Consider the following 20218-nt stretch of genomic DNA (forward strand, 5'->3'; position numbering starts at 1 on the left):
AACGGTATACAAATCCAGACGCAGAATAGCTGGTCTGTTTAAATAGAATATATATATATTATACAATTTTCATACAGCTTCTAAAATGAAGTTGCAATGTGTTATCCTTCACACCAACTTTGTATGAGTCATAGCAGCACATCATGCTCGCTCACACACACACACACACACACACACACACACACACACACACACACACACACACACACACACACACACACACACACACACACACACACACACACACAGATCTGCTATCTGCTAGTATTTGCACACACGCACACACACTGATGCTTTCACAAATGGTGGAACCAAACCAAGATTAGTTTGTGATATTGCATTTACATTTTTCATACTTACATGTATCTATATGTACATTTGTACAAACTTATTTTTTGGTTAATTGGAACCACAAATTTGTCGCAGGACACAAACAAAGCATAGTCTGGCTCGTGTAGTCGCCAGTCTAACCTCATGTTCACATGGATTAAAGTTCTCAGTCGTCACGACATTTGGAAGCATGTTGCGCACTGAAAATAGCCGATCTACAAGCTAGTATTGTGAGCTCGTAGATCAGCTATTTTCAGTTATTAGTTATTTTAAGATTAAAGAGTATTTCAATTGGTCAAACTAACAATAGAATACATGTTCAGACGCATCTTCGTGCTGCAAGCTTGTACATCTGCTATTTTTGAAATTAAAAAAAAAATGTTGTAGACTGGGCCTCAGGTCATCGTGTGTGTGTGTGTGTGTGTGTGTGTGTGTGTGTGTGTGTGTGTGTGTGTGTGTGTGTGTGTGTGTGTGTGTGTGTGTGTGTGTGTGTGTGTGTGTGTGTGTGTGTGTGTGTGTGTGTGTGTGTGTGTGTGTGTGTGTGTGTGTGTGTGTGTCCATGCAGGAGGAACCTGCCAGGGGACAGGCAGAAGGCGCTGGACATCATGCTTCCCCTGGTAGAGTCTGAGGAGCAGGTGGCCTCAGACATCTACTGTCTGGTGGGACGCATTTACAAGGACATGTTCCTGGAGTCCCACTTCGCCGACACGCAGAGCCGAGACAGCGGCACGCTCTGGTGAGACCATTTACAGTTGAGGCATTTAGCACACTGGTTCCCAAACTTTTTAGCTCGAGACCCAAAAGAGAAATCTCATGTCTCCCTAGGACCCAAGCTAGTGAAAATAGCAGATCTACAAGCTCACAGGTAGATCGGCTATGTTTCTGGTCTGCTTCTTTCTCTCTCTCTCCAAACGCGCTTGCTTTTACTTTCGCTTCAGCTGGTCCCCTTTAGCTGGTCCCCCTATGCCGGCCTATGCTGCTGAAAAATATCTGTTCACAACGTATCACATTGTGAACTTGGAGATCAGATATTTTCGGGGGGCGGGAAGTGCATTTGCATGTGTGCTGAAGGTTGTGGCTGGCTGCAATCAGCACAAAACGAACAGAGATTGTGTGAGACGGTGGCTACTAGCTTCTTCACTTTCCTCTCACCCCATCAGCATCGTTAACAAGCGTGCCTGTCATCCGGGCACAGTGAGGCACTCGGGAAGCTGTCAGAAGCTGACTCATAACATAAACCCACTAATTGCCTTCCTCCACACAGTTCTTTTAAGGTTTCATATCTTTGTCAATTACACGTGGCGTCTGTTTAGGAGAGGCTCCCATCTGGCTGTCGTTTTGAGTAATATTCACACCCCCGCCCTCAGTGGAGCAGAGTGCCCATTAAAATAAATTAGATTTCATGTTTTGCGAGTTTGCCTTGCCAGTGGCAAATCAATATGGCTGTAATTGTTATGACACTAAAACTGTTATTAAAGGGCAGTGAGGGCCCCTTGAAGGGGTCCATTATTAGTTGAGGAGGCATGTGTTGGGGGGGTCTCAGAATGACGCATTTTCTGTTAATAACACAAGCGTTTTTCCCCTCTATTTTCTAAGGTTTAAGAAAGGCTTTGAGTCAGAGCCGACACTGCACTCCGGCATAAACTACGCCGTGCTGCTCCTGGCAGCAGGACACCAATTCGACGCCTCTTTCGAGCTCCGCAAAGTGGGTAAGTGAGCAACTGGTTTCCATGATTGCTATCATCCTTGAAGTCTTTGAGGTGTCTTTGTCGCCACTGCACAGAAGACGAGCTTTTCATTCATTCTTTTAACGTCTACTTGATGCTCTGTCCTACAACAGCATTATGGGCCTAAAATAGGCAATTATCGATTGCCTTTTTTCGTCATGAAGTATAAGTCTTGCTGAGAGACCTCCTCAATCAGTAATATCTACTCAGGTGATGAATATAGGTGGTATGCAGGAACAAACCCTGCTCGTTATGACTCATATTCTTGCCAGGATGCCGGAGTGTGTGGCTGCTGTGCCGTGGAAGTTGTGTGTAAATCTTTGAATATATATTGAATATATAATTCTTTGAATGAACATTTGTAACTCAAATCTTTGCTTCTGGGGATTCTAGAAAATGTCTTCTAAATCCTAACAATTTTTTAAAAAGACTTACCGTATGTTGCTATTATCAGTGGTTCTCAAACTTTTTCATGTCAAGGGCCCCCAAAATGATATGTATTTGGCCGCTGACCCCCATCTCAAAATATGTTGTTCCAATTTGTGAAAATGTCATGATTTTTCAAAAATAGCTGATCTACAAGCTATGAGCTTGTATATCTGCTATTTTTAGTAGCCAAAGTATAAAATAATGGTTAAAGTGGTTACACAGATGCGTTCCCGGTTTTAATGGGTTATTGTTGTTGTTTCAGGAGTGAAGCTGAGCAGTCTGCTTGGTAAAAAGGGTAGCCTGGACAAGCTGCAGAGCTACTGGGATGTGGGCTTCTTCTTGGGGGCCAGCATACTGGCCTGTGACAACACCAGGGTCATCCACGCCTCAGAGAAACTCTTCAAACTCAAAGCCCCCATTTGGTGAGGACACACATTAGAGAACATTCAGTGTAATGCCCGACTGTAATGTGTACATTTGTGTAAAAACACTGATCTAAAGTGTGCTTGGGTTTTCCCTGGATGTCCCAGGTTCCTTCTTTGGCTAAGGTCTAGTGGTCCCCATGTTCCATTCTTCTGCACTGTTAAATCCTGAGTGTCACGTTAACTCTGAGACCGAACAAATGGAAAAATCAACACGGGACTATTTTACTGTGTGGTCATGTTCGATTTGTAAAAAAAAACAAAAACATTTCACTTTCATTTGTTTGTATGACTAATAGTGAAAATAACTGATCAAAAGCTGAGCAACATGTTGCTTGGCAACACGTGATGATCTATTGGTTAATACATTTGGTGTAGAGAGAAAAAAGGAGTGGACCAAGTATAGCGCTGGGGGACCCCGGTCCACCACTGACATGCATGCATGTTTTTCATTGTGCCTATTTGAACTGGAAGCAGAAGTTCTGTTGTGCTAGGCACCTTATGTGTCACTGTTATTTACAGAGACAGTCAGCTAAATTGACAATACATTTAATATATCTACCTCTCCAGTCTCTGTTGAATGTGAAATATTCATTTGAAAGCATTACGCTTTGAACCCACCAAAAAAGCATCCGCACTCTCTTTTCAATGCCAAAAGTTGGCCTGGCCAGCAGGCCAACTTTTTTTCATTCCCAGACCCAAAAAATCTTCACATGCGTGAGTGTAGTGCCCGTGCGCCGCCAGTGAGAACAACTGCATTCATTAACATGGAGCGGAAGAAAAAAAAACGTCTGTGCGCTTGGTGGGTTTCAAGCGTTATTCCCCCCTGCCCTCTCTCTCTCACTCTCACTCTCTCCCTCTCTCTGTGATCGGCTGCCTCCAGGTACCTGCGTTCTTTGGTGGAAACCATCTTGATCTACCAGCACTTCAAGAAGCCCGGCACGGAGCAGCCGGCCCCCAAGCAGGAGCTTGTGGACTTCTGGATGGACTTCCTGGTAGAAGCCACCAAGAAGGATGTCTCATCTGTCCGCTTCCCTGTAAGTGAGCCAGGACAATGACACTTAACTTAGAGCAAAGCCGGGGCGCCCGCTGGCCTAGTGGTCCAGGCGCTAACCACATATAGGGCCCTATCTTGGGCGCCGCCTTACCCATTATACCTGAACTTATTAGCCATTTTTGAGCGGTGTAGCCGCTCCTATAAGTTTGGGACCCATCCGTGGCGAAAGTTTTTCTTTCCGTCGCGAAAATGTGTCTTTCGCTGTACTGTGATTGGCTGATTGGCTGTATTGGCTGTTACACGTACTGTGATTGGCTAGCGAGACGCATGATGAAATTAATAAATCATAAATAGCACCACTCACTTCAAAAAAATACTTTTTTTTTTAAGTGAGCTTCCATCACTGTGATGACCACTGTTGTTTTTGAGCACCGAGCGGTGCAAATATACAAGTGTCACAGCAAAGGGTCTGAATACTTATCTTTGCAGGACGTGATGTTATTGGCTAGCGAGACACATGATGAAATTAACTTAAAACTTCGCTCATAAATAGCACCGCTCACTTCACACTGGGTGTGATTTTTTTACTATTTTTTACAGAAAAAGCCCCCAAAAATATATATAACTAGAAAATGTGCTCCTCGGAGCACAGGTCTCCGCCAGGCGAGGTGGTAAAACTGTTCCTGATTAATTCTGTCTTGCCTATTTATATTACATATTGTGATGTCACGTGAAGCTTGACCAATGTTAGGTGTTCACAGACAGACAGACGGACGGACACACACACACGGACGGACAAAGTGTAAACATACTCTCCACCATGCCTTCGGCCTGGCGGAGACAAAAAAGAAAATAAACTTAGAGCACAGCCAGTCCAGCAGCAGCGACCAGTCTCTAAAGACTGACTGTACTAGGCCACCTCCCAGGTGGGGAAATGTGTTATTTGTGAGGCGAGGACGAAGCAGAATGGTACTGAAAAAGCCTACCTACCATTTATGTATAAATAAAGGTAAAATAATGATACAAATTGTCTGATGTTTTTCTCTCCCCAGGTGTTGATACTGGAGCCCACTAAAGTGTACCAGCCTTCATATTTGTCCATAAATAAGGATGTGGATGATAACATCGTGTCCATTTGGCACGTGGCTCCTGATGACAAGGTGAGTGTCTGGCTCATGAGATTAACCACTTAAGCCATATAAAGATACACTAAATTTTTCATGCACATGATGCAAGAATTGAGAAAACATCCAAAGGGTTGCGAGTCTTGCGACTTACACGACTTACACAGACACTGACAAGATGACACAGCAGCACTGTTGTTTTTGTAACATGTCAGACTCTGTGAGTGAGTTCCTTGGTTGACCGGCTGTCAGTCTATTGCAGTGGTTTTCAACCTTTTTAATATCAAGGTCCATTATTTATTCGGCATTTGAGCCACGGACCACCATTTGATGAGATTTAGACTCTCAGACCCAAAACTTTGAATATTTTGTTATCGTTGGATAAGATTCTGTCCACAATTCCATGCTGTATTGATGTTGGTACCATAGGAGAGATTAACAGGCAAACGTTGATCAAAAGAACAATTCTTCTATATTCTGTAATTGTGTAGACTTCTTGTAAATTAAGTAATGCAGATGTTTAACATTAATTTAACTCTTGAGTGTAAAATGAAACCAAATGGACCCTTTCATTTTACGCTCTCAAGAGTTAAAGATCTATAGGGGTCCATTACTGTAGGTTACTAACTCTCCATTATTTAGCTGGGGACCACCTGGAACCCCCTCAAGGACCACTGGTGGTCCCCGGACCACCGGTTGAGAACCACTGGTCTATTGGAACATTACTTCTATCTATGTGTGGATGTCCGCGATCAGTGCCTGAGTTTGGAGCCGTCATTCTCAGTTCATGTCGTGTGGTCTGATCTCTCCTGCAGAGCAAGGGCATCCATGAGTGGAACTTCAGCGCAACATCCGTGCGAGGTGTCAGGTCAGTGGCATTCATCTTCACGTGCACACTCATACAATGCAACAGCTCACAGCTCGTCGCTTCGTGCAGCGCTGTGAGCTGGTAGATCTGCTATTTTTTTACATTTTTTTAAAATCTCGAAAATATTTGGAATATAGTTGTGGCGATTTTTTAATATTTTTGAATTATTTAACATAAATCTTCTCTTCTGGGGGGTCCCTGGCACAAAACATTTTCAGATGGGGGTCCGCGGCCAAATGCATTTCAATATAGGGGTCCTTGACTTGAAAAAGTTTTAGAACCACTGCTGTACAGTAATGTACTCAGTGCCTGGAAAGACTCTCACAATGCAAGGAGTCAATAGAAGAGAGCTCTAATATTGCTGTCTTAACTTAAAAAGAATGTGAGAACATTTTCAGTCATAGTGAGAGATTCCAAAAGCCTTCTTTATGCAGTTGTTAATGATCTCAGTGGGTGTCCCTGTAGGGTGATATGTCCACATTTACATGGGTGGGAGTGTGGGGTTGTGGTGTCTGTGTACACACCACAATCGGCTCTGCGTTCTTGCGTTGGTTGTCGGAATCATATTAAGACAAGTCAATATTGTAGCCTAACCCGCTCCTGCCCCTCCCCTCCCTTTCCCTCCCCTCTCTTCCCCTCCTACTCCTCTGTCCTCAGAGGAATTCAGTGGCAGAGAGCGTGGGGCCTCGCAGATCCGAAAGGGCCCCCGCGCAGACGTTGCTAGGGAACGTTTCGTTCTTGGTGCCTACTCGTCCCACAGTCAGTCAGTGGTGACACAATAGCGGCTCTAAAAGCAGCAGGCGAGAACACAGGAAACACTCTGTTCCTCAGCCGGCAAAGGCAGCCAACCAAGGCTGGCTGGCTGAGAAAGTCCTAGCAATCAATATGTTTACTTGCACACAAGAAACCAGGATGCTGCGACTGCAATTACCTGGTTTCTTGATGAATCACTTAAGCCCTATGTTATGCTTTGTCGTACGATGGTGTCAAAAATAGTATTTGCAAACATTTTGTGCCAGGGACCCCTATAAGGACAGTGAGCAGAAGAATTAGAACTTGGGTGGGCAACGTTTTCAGGCACAAGATCACTTAGCCGTTTTCCAAGGCTGGCATGATCATCCAGTGCTGGGCAGGGAAAACTACCACTGTTTTTATGTCATATTATAGGCTGCTAATTAGAATAATACAAGCATGGAATAAGTCAATAATGTCGTAATAAACCCTAACAAAGAATGAGTCAATAATTGAATAGGAATAATTAAGGTAAGATCAATTGTGACTATCTGAGGAGAAAAGTGTTATGCACAATAATGGTTAATAATAGTTGTTTTTGATCAACTCAATTGATCACTTCAGTAGACCAATCTGATCAGCTGATAGATCAAAAAGAGGTGGTAGCCCGCCCCACTGTCTAATTATTAGACAGTGGTTTCAACATGAACTGGCAGACTTACTTGAAATATCGGAATGACTGTAATTTCCATGTCATATAAGCTCTTGTCCTCCAACGCCTGACTGTGTCCACTCATGCTCTGCAGCATCTCCAAGTTCGACGAGCGCAGTGCGTTCCTCTATGTGCTTCACAACTCTGAGGACTTCCAGATCTACTTCTGCACGGAGATGCACTGCAAAAGGTTTGTCTGTGTTTCTGTCTGTCTGTCTGTCTGTCTCGGCTGGCTGTCCATGCACCTTGGCACCAACGGTGAATTTAGGACAGCACGGATCTGGGACATTTCCAAACTCCAATATGCAATTATGCTAGAAGCATAGCAGATGGCATTGTCGCCAGTGTAATAAAGTGTGTGTGTGTGTGTGTGTGTGTGTGTGTGTGTGTGTGTGTGTGTGTGTGTGTGTGTGTGTGTGCGTGTGCGCGTGCGTGCGTGTCCCGCTACACCTGCCTGATCCGTCCCATCAGCCCTTTCTTTGTGTGATAACATTGTCCTCCTCGTCCACATGTTTGAAATTCACCAGCTCTTTCCGGTTGTTGTCCTGAAAGTGCCTTGCACATCAATCAAACAAAGTGTTTCTGTGTTTGCCTATGTTTGTTTGTTTCTGGGGCTGCCCGGCCACGCAGGGCAGGACTGAACGTTCAGGTTGGTGTACGTACAGTATGTTTTGGGCTCACATCAAAGGCTCTCGATATACCAAGCAATCTTCGTTTCTACTCTCACCTATTGTCATGAAGTGTAGGTCATGACCCAAATAATAAGATCGCGGATACAAGCGGCCGAAATGAGTTTTCTCAGGGTGGTCAGTCATCCGTGAGAGACTCGGAGTAGAACCGCCCTTGACTTGGAAAGGAGCCAGCTTAAATGGGTCGGGCATCTAGTACGGATGCCTCCCGAGCGTCTCCCTAGGGAGGTCCTCGCTGCACGTCCCACTGGGAGGAAACCCTGTGGCAGACCAAGGACCAGATGGGGGGATTATATCTCCACACTGGCCTTGGAACGCCTCGGGATCCCCCAGGAGGAAGTTTCTAATGTTGCTCTGGAAAGGGAAGTTTGGAGCTCTCTGTTGGAACGCGACCCGATTCCGGATAAGCGGTTGAAGATAGATAGATGGATGGATGGATGGATCAAAGGAACAGTACTTCCAGTGTGAATGAATACTGTCTGAGAGAGTCAAGTGAGGCACGCAGTTTTGAGATCCTTTAGGATTTTAACGATTCCGGTTCCTTAACCGTTCCCTCTTAACGGTCCGATTCCTTAACGATGACCTTCAACGATGCCTATATTTTAAGAAATATATTTTATTTATTTATTTTAATATATTTGGCCTTCATTAAAATTTTTGATAAACACAAATGGATCCTTACAGGTCTATAACTCTGAGAGTGTACAAATGGAACCAAATGGACCCTTAAAAGGGCCATTTGGTTCCATTTGTACACTCTCAGAGTTATGGTGGTCCTTGAAATTAAAACGTTTGAGAACCACTGGTATTGTAATTGTATAGCAGACGTGAAGTCCACATACCAGCTCTGACAGTGTGATAAAACCGGTTCCAGATCTGAATCCCAACCTTAGTTGTGATGTTGGCTGTTGTAACTCCCCCAAAACCTGAGAGTGAGAGACGTAGAGAAACGAAAATTAAGGGACAGGGTTTTGACAGCTTGTGTAGACCTATTTAACCACTCAAGCGGCTAAGCCCTATACAATATACGTCCTATGACTACAGCTCACAAGACATCCTATTGCAGCACCTGTGAGCTTGTAGATCTGCTATTTTCACTATGTGGGGGAGAAAGAAATTAATTCTGGCTATGATGAGTTAATGACGAGCCCGAAATAGGGACGGCAGATTGAAAGTGATCAACTCTCCGGTATAAGAGCGTCAGCACAACAGTTAAACTGTAGGTATTGTAATAAGGATAAAGACATAAGCTGAGAGGTTCAATTTGGATCACACTTGTTTACCCAGCACTGTTCTGTGACATGGAAGTAGCCTAGAGGCACAGGCACTTAAGTTACACCTATTACTGTCACGCACTCCTCAACCGATGGAGGCCGTGTCATCTTGGCTAACTAGAAAGATGCTCTGGATAGGAGCCCCCCACTACAGTGGAATGGTGGAATCTAGGGGTGCAGTGGTTAATAAAACTAATCGATTTAATCGTTGAAAACTAAATAATCAATTAGAATAAAATAAACAATTTTTGGAGAAAATATTGAAATTTTGTTTTTCTTTTCAAAACTTTCAAGAAATTATAAAAATACAGAACATAGCAGATAAGCTCTACGCTATAAGCTCACAACAAGTTGCAATGCGGCGCGTTGTGAGCTTGTAGATCTGGTAAGTAAGTTTCGTGTTCATTCGCTATTCGCTGTTACAGTATATACTAACTAATACTATATATATATATATATATATATATATATATATATATATATATATATATATATATATATATATATATATATATATATATATATATATATACTGTATATATATACTGTATATATACAATATCGCTAATTGCAGCCCTAGTGAAATGCAATGTATGGTAGTTGGCAACATAGTGGCTTTGTGCAGGCTGTTTATGTTGCATGGGATTAACAACTGTTTATTTACTGACTGTCACCATGGCTGTGCTCCATTAGGTTCTGTGACCTGGTCAACAGCATAACGGAGGAGTCCTGGAAAGGCCCGGAAGAGGGGGAGTGTGACACAGACGCCTTAGAGGTATGGAGGGGGGGGGGGGGGGGGTATGATTCATTGTCTTCATTGCCTCTACAACCTTTTCAGTCACGTGATCACTTACAGTAGCTGTTTTCCAAAGCTGTCGTGATCACCCAGTGCAGGACAGTGGAAACCACCATTGTGTTTTATGTCTTATGTTAAGCTGCTAAATAGATTAATATAAGCATGTAGAATAAGTCAATCATTTTATATTAAAACCTAACAAAGAATGAGTCAATAACTGAATATGAATATTCCCCAGAACTGTCTTGGGAGAAACATTTTATGCATACAATAAACAATAATGGTTAACTCAATTGATCACCTCAATAGCCCAATCTGATCAAAAAGAGGTGGTTGTCACCCCTCTTATAGATTATTGAAGGCTTTTTCCTTCAATTGACATTGAGAAATTAACTCATTGTTCATTATCTCAAAAGGAGGCCATTTATACTGTACTGTACTGTACTGTGTGAATAATTACAGCCTAACACATCGTACCCTTCATGTTTGGTTGTCCCTTTGCAGAGTACATCTGGTCCTTTTGTTCGTGTATCACATTTCAGTGTGTGCTGCTGTGTTACTACACGTGTTGTCTCTAATGTAATCGTCATCATCGCCACCAGTTCACTGCACAGGAACTGTACTTTGGTGAACATAGCAATTATTTATCCCACTCTACTGAAGGGAAGGACACGCACTGTCAACTAATGTAGTAAAACAAAGGCCTTTTTTTTACTAAGAAAAAGAAAAACAAACATACACGGTTGTAGTGGAACAGAGTTTAAGCATCAGTTGTAATAATAACGCATAAAAATAACGCATTCCTTAACCGCTTAAACCCTACTGACCGGAGTCTCTCAGGGCTCTATACTAGTGTCTTTTCTGTTTCCTGTTATTGTGGGGAAAGCTTTCGCAGAAAATAGCAGATCGACAAGGTCACAGCGTCACAGCACAATACAGACGCTGGGGTTTAAGTGGTTAAACGGTGTTGTCAAGGTACGGGAATAAAAACCACCTGAGGTGGTGTTTTTTTTTTTTCTTTCTTTTTTTTTCTTTGTCCCATTTGTCCTCCTGGCACGGCAGTCACACAGACGCACATGTGAGCTCGCAAGTCGACTCAGCCGGAGTGGAGCCTGGCTGCACGTTCCTCATTGTCTTCTCTGCGGTGCCACAGAGAACAGGGGCAGGTGGAAACACCTGCTGGGGCATTCACCTGGCCTCCGCTGCAGTGCCGCGAGGGGAAAAGAAAAAGAGCGGCTAATTATGCAAAACAATGACACACCCTGTTCCCGTTGAGAGTGTGCGGCGCAGATCAAATGTCCCCCAATGGATAGTTTTCTCCCCTTATGGAGCCATTAGAAATGTTGCCGTGTTTGATCTGTGGCGAGCCGTGTCGAGCTAAAACCTGGCCGTCCAATCAGATGGTTGTCTCTAATCTCTGGCATTACGTGCGAGTCCCCTCCCGCCCCGTCGTCCACTGTCCCCAAACCATGTGTGCTAGCCACTATGGTCTCTGTCAACATTAGTCATACGCTCTCCGATAGGAAATGGACTGTTGTCACTGGAGCCGTGCCAGCGATGAGGAGGAATCAAGTACCTGTAATGGGTTTACAGTAATCTCCTTGACAGTAATCTGATTACAAAGTGATTACTTGTCATTATGTATGCTGTAAAACACTACAATTGTTTTCTTTTTTCTTTTCTTTTCTTTTTTCCCCCACTTTCAACCTGGCAACCCATCACGATGCAACGAGTTGTGAGCTTGTGGATTGTCTATTTTCGCTATTCATCCTATGACAAAGTACAGGACTTAAGTGGTTAATTGGGTGATTACACAGAAACATGTTTGAAGGAAAAACATTTACAGTGTGATATTATTGACATCAAAATAGCTTTATATGAAATAATGAGCTGATTGAAATCATTGTCCATGATATGCAGTCTGTAAAATGTAGAAAAGTACTGCATTACTCTGTACTAGATTACGCATAAATTAGGGACAAACTACATGAAGTTACATGTAACAGGAGATTGTGTTGCTGATTGTCAATTGAATGAAGCAGGTAAATGTTGCATTGTGAAAGTAACCTTACCTTCTACCATTTTTATTAAATATCTACCCAGTTGCAAGGACATAAAAATGTTTTTTAGTTTTAAGAATAACCTGTTTAAACTGGAATTATCTCTCCTCTATCATTGCAACTATACAAATTGCTGCCCTGTGCTTGCTTGTTGTCTCAGCAGTATGACTATGAGTACGATGAGCATGGAGAGAGGGTGGTGCTGGGAAAAGGCACTTTTGGAGTTGTGTACGCGGGGCGAGACCTCAGCAACCAGGTGCGACTGGCCATCAAAGAGATACCAGAGAGAGACAGTCGGTGAGTATCCTCGCTGGGCCTTTGTCTCCAAATAAAGCTCCCTGCATTTAGTTTAACTTCTCACGCTGTAATTTCCTCAGTGTAATTTAACTATCAACTGAACTGAAGGACTTTGTAAATGCTACGTGGGAGAGTGTTGACGTAGGCATTTGATGTTTTATTTTGTTCTTTCCCCATACAAAGAGCAAATTGCAGGTTCAATAACAACAGGTTTCTGAGCTGCTGCTGAATGTTAATGTGCCCAGTTAGTCAGTGCTAAAGCTACGTAAATGGAATTGAAGCAAGCTGCTGCCTTCTTCACTGAAAGATAGTGATTGACAGCATGCTTTCGTCTCTGTGAGACAGTGATTGACAGCGGGGCCCTGTGGTCTCTCACTCTCACTCTTGTTTTTTTTTTGGTGCGCTCACATGGCATGTGTGCGTTTCCCTGACTCTCGACAGCCACACATCCAGCTGAGCGAGTGACTTGGCAGTGAAGAAAAAAGCACCAAAAAAAAATTGGGTCGCCTAGCAACTACCCCAAGCTGGTAGCCTTGTGCTCCCACCGCTGTTCCTGCTCGAGATACTTGTCTCCTCATTGTTCCGCCCACTCGTCTCTAATTACGAGACACCTTCACAGACGACACGATTCTAACGCCTCGCATTGTTCAACTAATCACATCAAAGAGAGTCATGTTGTTGTTGTTTTTTTGCGTGTTCAGGGTACTGTGACTTCGACATGCACAATACATAAGTGGCACTCCAAATCTCACAATAGAGTGTGTGATTCATTTGAAGGACAAACACACCATGTCTGTGAAATTCATAGACGCACACTCTATCTGCCACGTGCGCTGGCAGTGCACGTGGCCTCTATGTAATGAAGTTTTCCCCCCTTCCTTTTTCAATCAGAGTCTTGAAGGGTACTGTGGACTCAACAATTGATGTTATTAGCAGCCATTAGGGGCGCAACAGTTAATCTAGCTAATCGATCATTTCTTTTTTCTATTTTAAATACTTTAGCAAACACAGCGAAAATAGCAGATCTACAAGCTTGCGATGCATTGCGATGTGTCACGTTGTGAGCTTGTACATTGCATGGCTATTTTTGCGTGACACCATTTCTTTCCCCTTCCTCAGGTATTCTCAGCCCCTTCACGAGGAGATTGCACTTCACAAGCATCTGAAACACAAGAACATTGTGCAGTACCTGGGCTCCATCAGCGAGAATGGATTCATTAAGATCTTTATGGAGCAGGTGCCTGGAGGTGAGGGAATCCCGTTGGTCTTCATTCATATCTCCATTGGTCTTTGTTAACCACTTTCAACCTGGCGTCCCCATTTTGGGCATTATAGATGCGTTGTGAGCTTGTAGATTGGCTATTTTCGCTCTTAGTCGTTTGACGAAGTAAATAGAACTTAAGTGGTTAACATCAGTGCATTGGTCTTCATTCATATCAGTGCTGTGGTCAAGAAGGGAAATCCTGTTGCTTCGATTAATCGGCTGAATGCGGTTATTGGTTGGTACTCCCCTTGTTGACAGCCATTGGTTTATTTTGTTACATTTGTGCTCATTAAAGGATAGTATGATGAAGGGTTGAAAAAGCGTTTTTATTATTAAGATTTATTTGTTTCCCTGGCACAAAAGGTAATGACTGACTAACTAACTAACAAAAAACAGTGCATCCTACTAAGACTCAGTCCCAAGGTTGCATGGCTCCCAAAAGATTGATACATATTTTAATAAATGATATTTAAAACATTTAGTAGTGAGGAATCAAAAACAATCTCATTTTCAGTTGAATCCTTCTAACCTACAGTATGCCATTCACAAGGTGTAAATCATGGCGGAATCTTGTAGAACAGTGTTATTAAATATGTATACACCCAGTAAACTGTCTACAGTTTACTGGGCAGTTCTGTTTTCTCAGCTCCATGAAGGTGATGATTAAAGTGCATTTCACTGCTTTCAACAATCAACACTGTATGTAGACCTTTTTACAGGCAGTACTGTGAACATCACCGCCTCCACTGATGCCACATTATGTACTTCAAAATTGTTCACATTATAAACACCTTTTCATATCACTGAGTTTGTCATAGCACAACGCATCGCTATGCAATGTGTTGTGAACTTGTAGATCTTCTTGAAAGGGCTTAAGACTGAAAATGCAGCAACGGATTTGCCAATCTCAGCACTGTACAGAGAGTTTTAACATCATACACGGAGCCTGTGTCACAGTGAGGGAGGAATTAAATAAGCTGTGAATATACACGTAAGGACACTTTGAACTGTCTAGTGCAGTGTTACCCAAACATACAGTAGGGTTGCGACACATTTCGGGTGACGGACCTTGTTTTATGAGTCATTATTAAATATCCTGGGGTTTTTTCCCCATGATTTTGTGAGAAATAAAACAAAAAACATTTTAAAAAATATCTGTTTTTTTTCGTTTGCATCTCAAGCTGAAAAAGTTTGGGAAACCCTGGTCTAGTGAATACTGTCAGTGGCCCTAAACTGCTGCTACATCACGAGAAAGGGCAAAATGTATCGTCCATCCCACTGATCGTCACTGTACATGCAATGTCCTGCTTTTGTCCAGGGAGTCTGTCGGCGCTGCTCAGATCGAAGTGGGGTCCTCTGAAGAACAACGAATCCACCATCGGCTTCTACACCAGGCAGATCCTGGAGGGTCTCAAATACCTGCATGACAACCAGATCGCACACAGGGACATCAAGGTGATCTTAAGAGCAATGTTTGTTCTGTTTCAGTGGCCTCCACTCTCCTCCCTGTGTGGTCAAGGAGAAGGTGTGCGTTACTGCACAAGATGAGGAGCTCTGGGTGTTCTGTAAGGACAACTGTGTCCCAATAGCTGATGCAGCTGCATATTACGGCTGAACATTGCAGCTGTATGGCAACATTCATGAGTTTGACTTGCATCCCAGACAGCCGTCATGGCTTCCCCTTATTGTTGTCAGTGCTTCCTCTGTGACCTTATGAAGCTTGGGGGCTCATTTAACTAATTTCAGGTGTGGTTCCACATCTGTTCCTGTTTCATTCCACGTTATGGTTCTAGTACACATTTGCAGTGGTAAAAAAAACAATATTGCACTTTGGATACTTGATCATAATAAAAACATATACAGTCACTCCTCCCTACTCACAAAGACTGCATCTCCTATGTTTCCCGGGTCTAAATATTGGCTAAATTATACCGTCTTTTGAAAAATTTCTCTAGCATTTTTACTGCTTTTGTGGCTGTAGCGCAGCACCACAATGTATTGTGGGGAAACACTACTGCTTAGTTAGCCACATGAACCCTAGCGGTCCTATTCTGGGGGTGAACATTCACCAAAAATAGCCGCGGATTGGCTATTTTCGGCAAAGAGGGGGAAAAATTAGGGTGCCTAGTATAGACCCCTGGGGCACTCCGGTCAGTGAAGTACTGTTTATAGGGTTTAAGTGGTTAGTTAGGTAAGATGTAAGAGCCATAATAAACCTCACTGATTACATTCCCATCACAGCCAGTCATTAGGGTCAATAGACTCTTTATGCGGCCACCGCACGGCTCCAACTTCTGCCTGATTTAACAACGCTGTCATATAAATGACTGCAGTGCCTATTCACGTAAATGTTAATCACTTTGTTTTGGTTTGAGAGGCTGTCATCCCACTGAGGGTGTGTTACAACCTGCTATCTGCATCTGTGGATTTACAGCCTTCCAGAATATACAGTACCTCAATCCTTGGATTTAGATTAGGAAATGATGGAAGCTTTTGTATCTTCATATTTTATATATTTTAACAAATATTTTAACCACTTAAATGTGATATACTTAATTGACCAGAGTCCCCTAGTGGTCTATACTTGGTTCCCTCTTATTTTCTCTGTACACCAAATCTCTTTGCTGAAATTGCCAATCTACAAGTTGTGAGCTTGTAGATCTGTTATGGTCATCTACTGTATTATGACATGCCCATGGATGCGAGGGTTCATGTGGTTAATATATTTAAAATATAATACTGTATATTATATTTTTATTTCTTTCATTATTTGTTTTTTTAGACCTCAACTGAGTTTGGTAAATGTATGCAGTGATTCTTACTGCTCTGCGTGCCATGAATAGATCCTGAATGATCTGTTCTCATGAACCCCTTTTGTTCTTCACAGGGTGACAATGTTCTCATCAACACTTACAGCGGCGTCTTGAAGATTTCTGATTTTGGCACATCCAAGAGGCTGGCAGGGATCAACCCCTGCACTGAGACCTTTACTGGTAAGAAGGGCTGTCATCATCCTGTCATTTTAGTTGCTGATTCATTATCAAACAAATAATTGTGAATAACGTAATTGTGTTTTTGGCATTGAACATTGGAACATACAAATTACATTTCTGCTTGCTTTTTAAGCTTTTTGAACAGAAATTGCACAAATAACTCAAATACGCAAGCCTTTTACTGAAATGTTTAGTTGTTTTTTTTTAGTTTACCGGCAAAAATAGTACATATACTAATCTTTTACTTCAAAATGTTTCATGGAAATAGCTGATCTACAAGCTCACAATGCTTCGTGACATGTTGTGAGCTTGTAGATCTGCTATTTCTACTATGTTCAATGATGTGGAAATAATGATCGGAATATGACATTTCTATTTATTTCATCCAGCATTTCTAGCAATTATTCAAAATAATTGCGATGAGCTCAAATTGTGTTCATGACAATGATGTAATAATTGTGACAAGCACTGTTTGACTGACAGACTCAACTACAGACTTACTGGCTGACTTGACTGACTGACTCATTATCTCATGTCTATTCTTAGCCTTCCTCTTTCCTTGCATGCAAATTATTGTTGTGCGTGAGACTCTTGAGATGTCCATGGTTGGAATGTTTCATATTGGTGTTGATGAACAAGAGATTACTTCACACTGTAGTCCCGAAACATTCTTTCTGCTGATGCAGAGGTCGTTCCCATAGAAACCCTTAACGCCTGATTTATACTTTACGTTACGCGCCGGTGTCTTGCACTGAAAATAGTTGACCTACAAGCTCACAACGCATTGCAGCGTGGCACGTTGTGAGCTTGTACATCGGCTATATTCGGGGCCAGACACAATGCACAGCCTAGTATAAATCGGGCTTCACGTGTGTTTGTGACTATTTTGGAGGAGCAAAATCCAGGCTCGGCTCACTAGCCTGTAAGCGATACATCTGAGAATAGCCCGCCGCTACTATTCAGAGCACCTGGCACGGTGTGAGCTTGCGCTGAGCTCAGGAGGACCAGTTTAAGCCTTTGTGTGATGTTGGCACGGCAGCGGCCAATCACAGCTGAGGGCGACCCGTTGCTTGGGACCACCTGATTGGAACAGACAGGTAGTCATCCTGAACCCTGGAGCCCTGTCAGGAAACGTGCCTGCTTCACCTCGCCTTTTAATAGCACAGGCCTGCCTACACTACAGTGTGTTTGTGTCACCGGGAGTTTGAACACAGTCTCGCTTCTAAAATACCGCATTTTCTGCGTGCTATTATTAGAACAAAGGACCCCTTTCAAGACAGCTAGCTCCTACAAATGTTGCTATGTACTATATTGTGATTACCCAACCTCGCAGAGAGAGGCTCTGCAGCGTTGCTCCACCAAAGCCGGGGGCCAAGTTAAACCTCTTATAACCCGATCGGTCATTTATGAGAAGTGTGTCATCACCTCACAGAAACTGGAGCAACTTGGAATTTGCAGTAATGTTATTTTTTTTGTGGTACACCTAACCTCAATGCCTTACTCCTATATAAAGACGATGACATTGTTACTGAACCTGGCCACTGTTATTGTTTGTACAATGCTGGTATTTTATTTCTGCGTCCAATTTGTTTTGTCCTTTTGTCGGGTTTTTCTCTCTCAGGCACGCTGCAGTACATGGCCCCTGAGATTATAGACAAGGGCCCCCGGGGCTATGGCAAACCAGCAGACATCTGGTCTCTTGGCTGCACCATCATAGAGATGGCTACTGGGAAACCGCCTTTCTATGAGCTAGGAGAACCACAGGCAGCTATGTTCAAGGTCAGTGGACAAACGCCATCTACTGTATGCTAAAGCTGTATTTTATTAGGTCATGCTATTGTGATTGTAAAGCACTTTGGGTCAACTTCTGTTGTTTTTAAATGTGCTACATAAATAAAGGTGACTTGACTTGACTTGACTAAAGCAGTGATTCTCAACTTTTTTTTTCTTTTAAATGTGCTATATAAATAAAGGTGACTTGACTTGAATTGACTAAAGCAGTGATTCTCAACTTTTTTTTATTTCAAGGAGCTCCAATTCGATGTGCATTAGGCATTTGTGTTAGAATATATATATGTATATGTTATTTGCAAGAGGAGGGACTATAAAGATCTGTGCTATACAGGTTGTGGAGGGGGCAGAATCCTTTTCCATCCCCCCTTCCAACGGCCTAATGTTTACCGAAACATCACAGCACTAAGATACATTTCTCTGTAGCTTGCATGAAGCACTTAGGTTTGGCTGTGGGTCTGACATGCCAAGCTACCCAATTATTAATACACCCACACAGTTAGCTCCTTCACCCTCCATACAGTACACTACATTGTCCATACTTTTCCTTTTTCCCTGTCTGCTTAACCACACGAACCCTAGCGTCCCTATTCTGGGCATGTCATGATAGGCAAACAATCAGCCTAAATAGCTGCAATGCGTGTTGAGCTTGTAGATTGGCTATTTCCACCAATTTAGTGTAGAGGGAAAAAAGGAGGGGAACAAGTATATAGGGTTTAATATAGGCTGCCACATGTGTAATACGCAGTGCCCTTGGGTCTGTGCAGATCACACTGCATGCACCTGTAAGCACATGCTGTTGTTGTCCCCGCCTGCATGGATGTCATCTGTTTGAACACAAAACAGGCAGGCTTATGGACCACCACAAAGAGCTGTTGATCGTACACAGAGACATACATCATACAGACACACATGTATGCTTGGAAACCACCAAAAAGCGATACAGTATACACGCTCTGTTGTCTTTTCCCACAGTTACTATGTGCAGCACGTGTCTGTTTCCTTTGAAATTTTGACACACCCGTTTTTCCACACAGAAATGTAATACATTGTTGTCAGCCATATGCAGCCCATTAAAAAACGTTAAGAATTCTGAGGAGTGGTTTGTGGAGAGTTACAACGCTCATGTCAAAAAGCCCCCGGACTATGGAATTTTCCATACACTGAATCAAATGGCGTGTGATTTCAGATGCCTAGGCGGCTCCTGTTACCAAAAGGCCGTTCCCTATGGAAAACCACCCGCCCTGAAATTCTCAGCCGGCTTTTTGCTCCGGGTCCTTGACGCATGCATCAGGACCCAAATAGTATATTGGGAAATACAATATTCCTTTCATGTGGTGGCTGTTTATGGCGAGTGGCGACCCCCCCTGTCAGAATAGCTTGTGTCCTACTTTTAGGCAGTTGGTTGAGAAACATTGTCTTAGACTCAGAGCTAGGAGTCAGGTGAGGACAGTCACATGAGGTACTGCTGTTTCATACACCAGTGGTCCTCAACGTGAGGTCCGGGGACCCCGCGAGGGTCATTGAGGAGATTCCAGGCGGTCCCCAGTTAAATGGTTGGTGGCATAAGGCATATCGAGTCAACATATCAACTAATGCATAACTTGGGGTCCTTGAAATTAAAAAGGTTGAGAATCAATACTATACACCATAGAGATGCATTGAGATTTACCAAACGGATAAAACAAAATCCTCACCTAAAGTCTCCCCTGG

At 43.0% G+C, this 20218-nt stretch overlaps 1 protein-coding gene across 2 annotated transcripts in view; it reads left to right on the forward strand.

Annotated features, from left to right (window-relative positions):
- Positions 1–20218, forward strand: part of map3k5 (mitogen-activated protein kinase kinase kinase 5) — a 65595-nt gene that overhangs the window by 34822 nt on the left and 10555 nt on the right. Inside the window, exons 7-19 of one of the 2 annotated variants that reach the window (XM_084083358.1) lie at positions 896–1066; positions 1927–2039; positions 2749–2908; positions 3792–3945; positions 4958–5065; positions 5845–5897; positions 7436–7531; positions 9998–10079; positions 12321–12457; positions 13577–13704; positions 15040–15176; positions 16609–16714; positions 18336–18493. In XM_084083358.1, coding sequence (XP_083939484.1) covers positions 896–1066; positions 1927–2039; positions 2749–2908; positions 3792–3945; positions 4958–5065; positions 5845–5897; positions 7436–7531; positions 9998–10079; positions 12321–12457; positions 13577–13704; positions 15040–15176; positions 16609–16714; positions 18336–18493 — 1603 coding nt within the window. The remainder of the gene's footprint in view (positions 1–895; positions 1067–1926; positions 2040–2748; positions 2909–3791; positions 3946–4957; positions 5066–5844; positions 5898–7435; positions 7532–9997; positions 10080–12320; positions 12458–13576; positions 13705–15039; positions 15177–16608; positions 16715–18335; positions 18494–20218) is intronic. The other variant, XM_084083359.1, reaches the window with a different exon arrangement.

The sequence above is a fragment of the Gymnoscopelus microlampas genome (assembly GCF_963454915.1).
Source record: "Gymnoscopelus microlampas genome assembly, chromosome: 16".
NCBI classification, from domain to species: domain Eukaryota; kingdom Metazoa; phylum Chordata; class Actinopteri; order Myctophiformes; family Myctophidae; genus Gymnoscopelus; species Gymnoscopelus microlampas.